The sequence below is a fragment of the Protopterus annectens genome, chromosome 6.part0 (assembly GCF_019279795.1).
Source record: "Protopterus annectens isolate FY-2018-M chromosome 6.part0, PAN1.0, whole genome shotgun sequence".
NCBI classification, from domain to species: Eukaryota; Metazoa; Chordata; order Ceratodontiformes; family Protopteridae; genus Protopterus; species Protopterus annectens.
Window position 1 is genome coordinate 723527188 of NC_056737.1, and position 12696 is coordinate 723539883.

General features: G+C 40.7%; 1 protein-coding gene across 3 annotated transcripts in view; it reads right to left on the reverse strand.

Moving 5' to 3' along the window:
• Positions 1-12696, reverse strand: part of WDHD1 (WD repeat and HMG-box DNA binding protein 1) — a 2322801-nt gene that overhangs the window by 424109 nt on the left and 1885996 nt on the right. For 2 of the 3 annotated variants that reach the window (XM_044074407.1, XM_044074406.1), the window contains exon 20: positions 2622-2761. In XM_044074407.1, the coding sequence (XP_043930342.1) occupies positions 2622-2761 (140 nt within the window). The remainder of the gene's footprint in view (positions 1-2621; positions 2762-12696) is intronic. The other variant, XM_044074408.1, reaches the window with a different exon arrangement.

Here is a 12696-nt window from a genome sequence, read left to right on the forward strand (position 1 = left end):
CTGGTCATGCCAGCCCTGAGTTGAGAGAGTTCAGCCTCCAGTTTGGCTATATAGTTGCATCTCTCACATGTATTTGTGTTTGTTGGGAGGAGGAGAGGGTTGTCTGTGTACATTAGACAATTGTAGCATTGTCTCAAGATACCCAGATTGACCAGCTGAACTGGAGACAACGCCAGTAATCTACCACTCGACATGCTAGAACAGTATAAGGGAGTGGTACACCTTTAAGGGAAGTGGATATTCACAGGGGTGGTAAGTAGATGTAGTGCTTTATTTAGTACGAGAGTGCTTACTTAGTAGAGAAGTATTGAGAACAAGTGCTAAGCTTATAATACAGTGAGTAGTCTGGTTATACTGAACGAAGTCACCATCCCCCACAGTGATATCAAGCTTCCCCCAGCAGGAAGTCAGAGAACTTAGATGGCAGGTGAAACTCCAGGCTGACACGCCCCCAGGCTTGAATGGGAACCTAAATGTAAAAAGCTTACTAAAATGGCTCAGATAAGGCAGAGCTAACCCCTCCCCCTCAATAGCCAGAGAAAAGCCTTAAATGCATGAACCTGCAAGTTAAGAATTGTATTTATGAAGAAGTTCGACCATGTAACACTACCTAATGAAAGAAAGTGCTCAAATACCTTATGATACTTTTATTTTCTTGAATAAAGCTTTGTAAAATTCGGGTTGTAGTTCGGTATTTCCTCCAGATCAAAAGGTTTCTACTCTCGTGTGTGTGTGTGTGTATCTAGTATCTATATATATTAATGTGTGTGGGTACCTATCTCACTGTTTTAGTTGCGATTTAATAAAGATGTTAAAAATAGGAGCAGATATGAAGATGAGATCTAGGTGGTTTATGTCTGCGCAGAGCAGTAGTAGTGTAAAAAGGAGGCAGTACTACGGTGCAAGTATAATGGTAATCCAAACATAATACTGACAGCATAAGGAGAAAGGCAGATTTTCATACTGGGCAGAGTTAAGATGAGGCTGTTACTGAAAGACAAAAATAACAAAAAGGGTTATGACATGTTAAGTAGTGAGACACAGTTTAGTATCTGAAGGAGATGTGAAAGTAATGGAGTGAAGGGGAAGGTGTTGGACCCCAGTGAAGTGGTAAGGTAGGAAGAGACTTGTTATCGGGTGATATAAAGTGCTATAATTAAGGTAGGAGTTGTTTTTTTGTAGGAATAAATGCCAGGAAGTTTGGGACCAGTGGGGAAAGGAATAGGATGGGGGAGCAGAGTGAAGTAGAACAGATTGTACCCCCATTTAAAAGGTAAAAGAATCAATGGACTTTTACAGGGAGGTACCTCAAGACTCTAATTGGGAGCAAGGCCACAAAATTCCAGCAACAGACCTCAGAATGCCTATAAGTAGTGATATTCATAAGTAAATACTAGACTATTAGTCTGCAGACTATTATAAGCCTAACCAATTACCAGATTTCAAAATAAAACCCAGTACCTTGCATCTGTGAGGTAAAGACTATTATGCCAACCCTGCTCCCCCTTCAAAAAAAAAACTGCAACTTGCCTACAGTAAAATATGCACTACACTGTGTGCAACAATAACACATAACACTAAGCTTTAGAAATCAGGGTAATACCAGGACCACTTGCTATGGCTTGTGTCCAATTAAGCACAACAACAGCAAGTTCATTTCTTTAAACAGATGCAGCAAAATACAGGATTGTACACATTTTCAGTAAGACTACAAAATACTTTGATACGAAATTCAAACAAAATAAAAGTGGATTTTAGTAACAAGTAAATTATAGATTTGAAGCTGTCTGCCCCATATTGCAGGAATTATGTTGCTGGGCAGTAAACCAAAGGGGAGCAAATTCACTGAGCACTGTGATGTAGGCTGCAGTAAGCAGTAATACATTCAGGTGTTAACACACCAAAAATCACTGTTGGTTAGCAAACAAACAGCGAATCAATGTAACACTGAAGAAAATTCAGAATCCTATTCTCATCTGTACTAACCCTTGCAACAGATGCACAGCAACATACCTCTCAAACTTTCAGCACATGAAATCTGGATGAAGCCAAAAATAATGGGGGAACAAAGCCCCCCAAAACAGGGTCAGATTTTAAATACTGCTCTTATAAACTTAGCTGCTAGAGTAACAGGGTTTGTGTTAGTATGCATTTCCTGAAGGATATGAAGTCTGAAACCCAAATGTACGTCATAATTTAGTGTCATCAATTCTCTATGACTTTCCAGAAAACCACAAATTTTATGAGGAACAAACCAAAAATATGAGGCAAAAATCTGGACAGCTGAGAGGTATGCACAGCAACAATCCAACCACAACAGTGAACGCAAACACATTGGGAGTGAAATATACAACTGAAGTAACCTTTGAAAATCATAATTAAATTAGCAGTCAATTCTTATTAATAGTATATACAAAAACAATTATTATCTTACTGTAGTTAATGCTGTAAAAAAAAATTTGTTCTGGTAGGCTACTAACAGAACAGAATTAAGACTGAAAGTGGCAGCTGGAATGAGACTGCTCTTGTTTTGGTGCAACCTTTTTAAGACAAGAATGCTTTAATTGAACAATTTAATGAAGCTTAAAATAAAATTAAGTCTGCTTCTGGCCATATCTTACTATTTGTTCTTTCACTGGCAATATCTTCAGTGTCCATGTCTTCTTGTTCTTCATTGTCTTCTGTATCATCTGTATGCTGTGCTGTTGTAGGGCGGTGATGATGATATGACTGGTTCCATTCTGTATCTGTTCTACTGTAACTGAACAAAATGTGATCAATTAATTTGACATTGGGGTAACCTTGCAATATACTCTTAGTAGAGGTCTGTTTCTATGCATGTCCCATTGCCAACTAGAAATTACAAGAAAGCTGAATAATACGGAAAAATAAAGCAATAGCATACAATACAAAACAATGGAATAACAATACAGATAAATCAAATTGAGAAGGGTGGGAGTTAAAGAAGACTTGTGAGGATCAGGCAGCAAATGAGAGAGATAATGCATCATGTTTAGAAAATGGTTTATTCTAAAGGGGGGAAAGCTGCAAGAATATTTAAAATTAAAAAAAGATGGGAGAGGTCCAAAACAAGGAGGAAAGCCAGTCCCTTCATATGTATACTGAAGGTAAGGATGGAAAACAAACAGGGAAGATTGCATATTGGACGGGATAAGCTGAAGGATAGACAAGCAATTAAAACAGAACTAAACACCTAAGGAATAGATAACAAAAGTAAGGCAGTTACAGGACAAATTAGAAGATCTAGTTCATATTAAGGAAAACCATGCAGATGACTGGAACATGGAAATTCACATGCTCAGAAAGACAGGTCCGGTGTAGCTTTATAATACAAGAGAGAATACTATATGATTAACAGAGGAGGCTGACGTAAAAGGAGACTAAATAGACAAAAGTCTTGTTGGCAAGGCTGCAGGGAACAGGAAGAAGACTCACACTGTAAATAATGGTAGCCTACAGATATCCAAACAGACTTCAGGGATAGTTGTGTCAACAGGCAGAATAAAAAGGATGGGCTAGGAAAATCTGCGAAACAAGAAGTGCACATCTACAAAAACTAAAGAGAACAAACACTATCAGATAAGGGACTATCTTTTCAGTGGTAGAACACAGTTTGATCTGCTACACAAGGACTTTAAGAAAGTGGCTTTTCAAGAGGCAGACATAAATGCTAGGTATGAGTTTAAGGTGTGGAATTACAATAGAATGAGTTACTTTACTACAGGGAAAAAATAGCTCAAGAGGGCTAAAGTGTTGCTAGAATGAAAATTCATTAGAGGAATTTGTATACAGAATGTAGTGGTGGTATGGCAACTAATGCAGAATAGCATGTACATTAAAAGAAATGCTCTTGTTTAATAAAGAAAGCTGGGGCAATCTGAGAACAAAAAAAGTTATTTATTAATTTATTGACATCTGTTTACTGGAAAAGTTGGACCGGGCACAGGTGCCCTTTTTTAGTGGAGGCCAGGAGAGAAAGGGTATCATATTTAATGCAATAAATATTTACAAAAACAAATTGCTGTTTCAGTGAATACAGAACATAATAGTCAGTGCAACAAAATTTATATTGGTATTGACTTTACAGATAGACGAGTAGTGTATAAGATAGGTAGGAGTAATTAAAGAATTACAATAGACTGAGGTATTAGAGGAGATAAGCAATTATGAGTGCTAATAGAGAAGTAGTGATGGAACAGTAATTTAGTTGTGCTAATTAGAATTTATATATAGTAGTTTAAGAAGTACAATAAAGTGAGGTATTACATGGGGTTAAGTAGATGTGATTTAGTGCTTTGTAGCACTTAAAAATATTTGGCATGACCCTTTTTGAATGAAATACAGGAAAAGTGATACTCTGATAAGCGTGTGATCTAATCTAAGGAAAGCTTACACAGGTCAAGTTTACAACATTAAGTACATAAATAGATAATAAAAGGAGAGGGAAAATGAGAAGAATACACCTTGAAAATTAGATCACAGAAGCAGGTAATGACTTGGCAAAACCTTAACCACTTTAAAGAATTCAGTGGCATTCACAGCAAACAATAAAGAGAAAAATAAAGAGGTAGTATGGACATAAGGGTATGCAAGAGCAAAGCAGAAAGTAAAAGGAAATAGAAATGAGGTGACACAATATAGACTGATGGAGCTATTAAAATTTTATTTGCACAAACTCTGGAAATTAAAGGAGAACAGGTGAGCTAAAAATAGACCTAGATGACGAAGATATTAATTTTGGCAGGTCTGAGGAAGAGAAAAGCCGAAACAGGGATCTTTTAAACTGATATGCTTAAACTAACTAACCTAAGCAGAATCAAATAGTGTGAAATTCTGTCTCTGAAAGCCAAAGAACCTAAATGTATGGTTACTCTGTTCTGTGATATATCTGAAACTACCTGCCAAAGAAAAAAGCACTCAGGAAGGCATCGACACTGAAAACCATTTTATTCAAAGAAATGTGTTTCATTTTTAGAATAAGATTCTTCTTCATCAAGGCTTTCTAAGATGGCTGCACACTGACCAACAACTTAATTTCAGCTATCCCAGTGTGAAAAAGGAAACTAATAGATAAGGGCCTGTAGATCAGTTGGTTTAATGATCTGGTTATGCTATGTATGTCTCACTCAGAGAGGGTCAAGTGGTCAGGTTGCAGGCAATTAAGGGACACGACCGCCTGGGCACAGTGAAGGAGGTATGCAGTGAGCCACGCTCATACGTTATCGAATCTAATGGTGGCATCTACAGGAGAAATCGTCGCCACATCCTACCTGTTGGTGAACCGCCACCACCTCGACAGATCAATCCTGCCGATGGTTGTTCCCATCCAGCTGACCCTACCATACCGGACACTCCTTCCCTCGCTCCACGGCCCCGGCAGGCACTTCAACCAATGCCTGCGCATACTCAGCATTCCAGTGTGCAGCAAGTTCCTGTAGCTTGCTCTCCCACCAAGAAGACGCACAGTGATACTCTCCCTATATGACACGTTCAGGTCGCATTTGTAAGCCTAACCCCAAATAATGTTCTTAAGAGAAAAAAAAAAAAAAAAAAGGGATGTGATGTATTAATGCATTGTATTTTGGTTCTTCCTTATCTAGTATTCAGCTGCCATGTTAGATAGCCAGTGGTGAAAGCTGAACGTTTTGTTCCATACCGTCTGTTTTACTAGCTCATCATTCATTATTTAAGTTTGAGTCATTGTGGTTCAACTTTGCAATACACAGCATGAGTTGGTTTTCATACAAAGGAGTAACTAAAAGGAGAGGATGTAGATCAGTTGGTTTAATGATCTGGTTATGCTATGTATGTGTTGGTTGGCCATAGCAACTGCAGGTGGGCGTGTTCTACTCACTGCAGTTAACACAGCGTTGTAACATTCCAGTGGCAGTTAATAAAGAAGCTGTTAAACTGAAAACAGGTCTCCTCGCTCATTTCAACAGGGCCCTAATTCTGTCTCCTTTAATAAAATAGATTTACTGGCTAGTAAGTACACTGCCTGGATGCCAGCAAAGAATAAACTTAACGAGAGCCTGAAAAAATCAACTAGAAAATGTGGAGAGAAAACACTTATCTGGAAGAATCCTGAAGCTGTTCAGCAAAAAGCAGTTCAACCTGCAGCTTTGGTACAAGGGATGGCTTCCAGTCATTTAGAGGAAAAAATATGTAAAATGTGCTCAGAGTTGATTAAAACAAATGAAACACAGAAGGAATAAATCAACTCAAACAACAAAAGGCTGGAGAAAATGGACGAAGCTTTAAACAGCTATTCAGATGAACTAGTAAAGTGCAAAGAAAAAATAAGTTATGTCTTACCATAACGTTCCATCTGTATTGTTGATCCTCGTTCAGTCATTACGCATGGGTATCGGTTCCGAGCTCGGAACCGAGCCGGCCATTTTCCAATCTCGCGTCAGCTTCAAACTCTCGAGCTAAACTCTTACCCACAATTCCCCTGTTACCTCAGATTGAGTTTGCAAGTTAAAGAAGGTAGAGGCTACCTCTGGTCAAATAACCTAAGAGAAATGGATGGTGAGATCCACTAGAAACCACAGGAGGGGGAAGGAGGGAGGGTCGTAATGACTGAACGAGGATCAACAATACATTCTTTTATTGGCTTAGTTCTTAAAATACTTTCTGGCACTTTATGAATATAATATTCTGTATGGATTTTACTCTCCTTAAAGATCTGCATCCAAAATCCCACTCTCTCCATATTTCTTGAATTTCTCCCCACTGCATCATCATCCCTTTCCGTTTCTGATTATGCTATACATACATATATATATATATATATATATATATATATATATATATATATATGTGTGTGTGTGTGTGCGCCTTGACTGTCTAGCTTTGAAATGTCCCTTTAAATCAGGTAATCTTAAACCACATTGTTGTATTGGAAGGATAAACTTATCCCACTTCACCCTTGCCCTTTCCCCCTCCCACAAAACATATTCAATTCTCTATTAATGTCCACAATTTCAACTCTGGTTGATAAAAATATGCTTGACCTATATAGATCACAAAATGACTAAAAACATGTTCAGTGATTGCATCTTGCTATTTATACCCATAAACAAGTGCTTCCAGTTTCTCATTTTTTGTATTAGCTTTTGTTTAGTCTCTTCCCACATATCCTTTGCTGCCATAACAGAATCCTTTTTAATCCTTACTCAAATACTTCACTATATTGTATCCCCATAAATACTGGTATTGCTAGACCAATTCATGCGTGGGTACATTAGTTTACAGCAATAGCCTTCATTAATTTGATATCATGAAAATACATAAGATCGTCTCAAGATTTATTTATTATTTATTTATTTTATTTATTTTACATTTGTTAACCGGGCTAGTCTAGCTGGATACATATCCGTTTTCAGTAGAGGCCCGAGGAGAAAAGCTCCAAACAAACAAAATAGTCAGTACATGTTCAAATAGATACAAAATAGTGTTACAAAAAAAAGAGAATACAAATAAAGTACAGTTTTGTACCTACCATAAATGTAGATGTTCGAGGATCTCCATTGCTGCAGTCCTTACATATGGGTAGTCTGCTGTCCACAATCGGCCCGAATACCAAAGGGCTAGAACCGGCGTCGGTCATCGGCGCCCGAGACTGACGTCAGTACGTGCCAGTACAAATGCGCATGACCGACGCCATGTCCTCAGTCTTTCTTGCCTCAGACGCCAGAATGCAAAAAACACCACCCAAAACCCAACCTAAAAAAGGGGGAAGGAGGGAGGGAAAATTGGACTGCAGCAATGGAGATCCTCGAACATCTACATTTATGGTAGGTACAAAACTGTACTATGTTCTTCGTCTCCCATTGCTGCAGTCCTTACATATGGGTAGAATCCCAGAGCAATGGAAAAAAGGGAGGCTGGCCAACTAAATAGCATTAGGAGCTGCTAACATGCCCTGTAAGATTGCAGTGGCAAACCCAGCCCTAGACCTAGAATAAAGAGGTAAATGATAATGCTTTGTAAAGGTATGTACAGAACTCCAAGTAGCTGCCTCTAGAATGTCTTTAGTAGCTACCCCTCTCAAAAAAGCAGTAGAGGTGGCCGTAGCCCTAGTAGAATGAGGCCTGATCCCAACTGGAACATCCTTTCCATGATGAGAGTAACAAAAAGCAATACAATGGCCAATCCACTTGGAAATAGTTTGTTTCGAGACAGCTTTCCCTTGTGAAGTCAAAGCAAAAGAAACAAATAATTGTTGAGATCTTCTGAACTCCTTGGTTCTGCTCAAATAATACCTCAACTGCCTATGTACATCCAAAGAATGCAAAACTTTTTTCCCTTTATTTTGGGGGTTAGCATAAAAAGTAGGCAAATGGATAGATTGGTTCAATGCCACATTAGAAATCACTTTAGGCATAAAAGTAGGATTAGTACGTAAGGAAACTCTGTCCTTGTGAAAAATCAGAAAAGGTTCCCCTGCCATGAGGGCCTGTAATTCAGATACCCTTCTAGCAGAAGTAACAGCCAACAAAAAAGCAGTCTTCCAAGACAACAACTTCAATTCAGCTGTAGCTGCAGGTTCAAAAGGAGGCAGAGTCAGCTTTTCCAAAACAAAATTAAGATCCCAGGCAGGAGTAGGAGCTCTTCGTGGGGGTCTTATATTCTTTGCCCCTCTAAGAAACTGTTTAACCAATGGATGTGAAAATAAAGGAGGGTCACAATCATAGTGAGCAGAAATAGCTGCAGCATGCACTTTTACAGAAGAGAAGGACAAACCCTTGTCCAATAAAACAGTCAAATATTGCAATGTACAACTCAAATTAGGCAATTTGACATCAAAGCCTTTAGCTGAACTCCAAAGAAAAAATCTCTTCCATTTATCAGCATAAACCTTTCGAGTACTAGGTCGCCTGGCTTCCAAAATAACATCCAAAACTTGCTGAGGGAGCTGAAGGCCCTCCTTCTTTAAAACAGAATGCCAGGCTGTCAGGTGTAGGGATTGCACCCTGACATTGAGAAAATTATTGTTTTCCTGAGACAATAAGTGAGGAATCTGTGGTAATGGCCAAGGTGTCCCATGAATTAAGCTCCTCAACAGAGGGTACCAATGCTGACGAGGCCAATCCGGTGCTATAAGGATCATGCAAGGTTTGTCCCTCCTGACTTTCAACAGTACCTTTGGAAGAAGAGGCAAAGGAGGAAAAGCATACACGTGAAGGTTGCTCCAACTGAAGGATAGTGCATCTATTTTCCAGGCTTTTGGATGAAACAGCCTTGTGCAAAACAGTGGCAGTTGGAAATTCAGAGGAGAAGCGAACAGATCTATGTCTGGAGTTCCCCAAGCCATGGTCAACTGAAGAAATACCCGAGGGTCCAACTTCCATTCGTGAGGATCCACCATCTGTCTGCTCAGAACATCTGCTAAAGAATTTTGTGCCCCTGGCAGAAACTGTGCTCGAAGAGTGATGTGCAGATTTAAAGCAGTTTCCCATAACAGCATTGCTTGTCTGCAAAGAGGGTAAGAATGAGTTCCCCCCTGCTTGTTGATGTACCACATGACAGTTGTGTTGTCTGTTCGAATCAACACCAGTCCTGGTTGAAGTAGGCTCTTGAATGCTTCCAAAGCAAATTGAACTGCCAGCATCTCTTTCATGTTGATATGCAAGTGAAGTAGCTCTGGGGGCCAAAGGTCTTGAATCCATTTTCCTTTGAAATGAGCTCCCCAGGCTGACTCAGAGGCATCTGTCGTTAATATCTGACTTGCCTCTGGTTGGGTCACAGAGAGTCCCTTGTTTAGGTGACATTCCTGAGCCCACCACACAAATTCTTTCTGAATGCAAGGTAGAATCCGAATGACAGTGTCCAAATCGTGGCTGTGTTGAGTCCAAACGCTTTTGAGATACCATTGTAGCTTCCTCATATGCAGTTTGGCATTGGGAAGTACTAGAATGCAAGATGCCATGAACCCCAAGGCTTGAAGGACTGTCCTTGCAGTCAGCCTGGACATTACTGATAGCTGTTGGAAGTATAGGTGAAGATTTCTTTGTTTGTCCGGGGTAAGAAATGCCATCTGAGCAGCTGTATTCAGTCTTACACCCAGAAAACACATCTCTTGTGAGGGTACTAGACTGGACTTTATTTCGTTCACAGAATACCCTAGGCATCTTAAAACTGTCATTACATACTGCAGATGTTGAAGAAGTTCGTGCTTGCCTTGAGCCAGAATCAAACAGTCGTCCAGATAAGGATAAATTTGAATTCCTTTTAGTCTGAGAAAAGCTATTACTGGAGCCAGGACTTTTGTAAATGCCCTGGGCGCAGTAGACAAGCCAAAGGGCAATGCAGAGAACTGATAATGCAAATTCCCATTCCGAAATCTCAGGAATTTCCTGCAACTGGGCCTGATAGGAATGTGAAGATAGGCCTCTTTGAGATCCAGAGTCACCATCCAGTGATCTTTGCCCAGCATAGGCAACAGCTGTTGCAGTGTTAACATCTTGAATTTTGGAATTTCCAGAAAGGTGTTTAGAATGGACAAATCCAGAATTGGTCTCCAAGTATTTCCTTTCTTTGGCACTAAGAAAAGACGGGAATAAAACCCTATGCCTCTTTCTGCAGAAGGTACTTCCTGTATTGCTTCCAACGGAAGCAGAGAAGAAATTTGTGCCTGTGCTTCCAGACTTTGCTGATGAGGCACATCCGGCATACCTTTGAAAGGAGGGAATGTGTGAAAATAAAATTTGTAGCCTCGATTTATTATGTCCAATACCCATTTGTCCTGGGTAACCAAATGCCAATTCCTTTTGAAAAGTCCCAGTTTTCCTCCTAGAGGAGCTGCCAGCAAGGCAGAGTCCGGCAGCTGAAGACACAGGTCATTGGGTCTGTTTCCGAAAGGACTGACCCCTGCCCACCCCAGCAGAAGGGGTAGAAGAACTCAAAGTCCTAGAAGTAACAGGGCCCTGAGAGGAAGCCCTACCTCTACCTCGTCTCGACCTGCCCCTAGATTGATAATCCAAAGAGGGGAAAGACCAACCCTTAGCAGGCCAATTCCTACTGAACTTAGGGGGCTGAACCTGTAAAAAGTCCTTAACTGTCTGCATAGACCTAACTTTTTCCTCCATTGTTTTCAAAACTGATTCTACTGGAGGGCCAAAAAGAACATCAGATTGCAGAGGAGCATCCATAATTCGAGCCTTAACATGCTCTGACAAGGTCTGATCTTTAAGCCAGGCATGCCTGCGAACAACTGAACTAGTAGCAGCCACCCTGGAAGAAGCCTGTAAAGCATCAAAACCACACTGCAAAGAATGCTTACCAACTTGGTCTGAAGCATGCACTAAATCCTGAAGCTCCTTACATTCAATACCTTCAGCTAAAGCATCTACTTTACATTTCAATTGGCCCAGCAAATAATTTTGATACCTGAGCATATGAAATTGACAATTTAAAGCTCTCATAGCCAAAGTAGAAGAGGTATACAGTTTTTTACCCCACCTATCCAGGACCCTAGCATCCTTGTCCAGAGGAACTGGATTCTTAACCACAGAAGCCCTAACACCTTTGGGGCCTTGAGAAATAGTTTCTGGATCAGCCCTAGGACTCTTATATAAGTACTTGTGAGCTTCCGGAACCCTGTAGTATCTATCCAGGAGGCAGAGAATCTGGGTTAAGGGCAGCCTCAGAAAATACATCCTGAACAACATCCAGTACAGGGGGAATAGCCAAGGGCCTATGCTGAGGCAAAAACAAGAATTCTCTTAGCCTTTTACGAGAATCAGAATAATCCTGGCCTTCCCATTTGAAATGTTCCCTCATGGAATGCAAAGTCTCAGAGAAAGAAAAATCTTCTGGGGGGGACGCAGAGGGAGTAGTGTCCTCAGCCTCCGAATCAGAATAGGGAGGGAAATCCTGAAGGTCTTCCACAGAGGAATCTGACTCATTGGAAGACTGAACCAAACCCTCCAACTCTGTCTCTACCCTGGGCCTCTTCTCAGGGGGGGCATAGAACCCCTAATTAAAGTAATCAAATCTTCAGCCATCTTTAACATGTGCTTCCTAGGAGATGGACCCTGGGGACTAGCACCAGCAGGGGCAGACTTAGACTTAGAATGGCTTTTGCTTTGAGAAGGAGGAGGCCTAACTACCCTATGAGGGGAGGGAACCACTGACATCTTAGAAGCACCCTCAGCCTGGCCTAACACAGGAGAAGCCACTTCCTGTAGTAACAAAGGCTCCCCTTGAGACTCAGGTAAACTTTCAGAAGGAGCCGCTGAAGCAGTCGGTGGTTCTACAGAACCGGCGTCCGGAGCGGACGACTCATCCTGTTTGGATCGCAAAGCCTTTTCTTTGCGCTTCTTAGAAGAACCGGGCGTCTGAGAATCCGACGGCATGTTGTAATTACAACGTTTACCAAACACAAGCCTAGCACAGTCCAACCGACGTTTAATAGTACGCTTGTTAAAAGTAGCACAAAAGCGACACCCAACAACGTCGTGCTCAGGCCCTAAACAAGGAATACAGAGTGAATGGTAATCCCTATGAGGAATCTGTTTCCCACAAGAAATACAGTTATTAACTTTTTCTGACATCCGTCAATACTGAGGCAAGAAAAAGACAAAAGTGTCCCCAACGGGGTACTTAGCCCAACTTGGTCTCCGGTCTGAAACTCGAAAACCGACAATTCCAGAACGCCGAACGGCACTT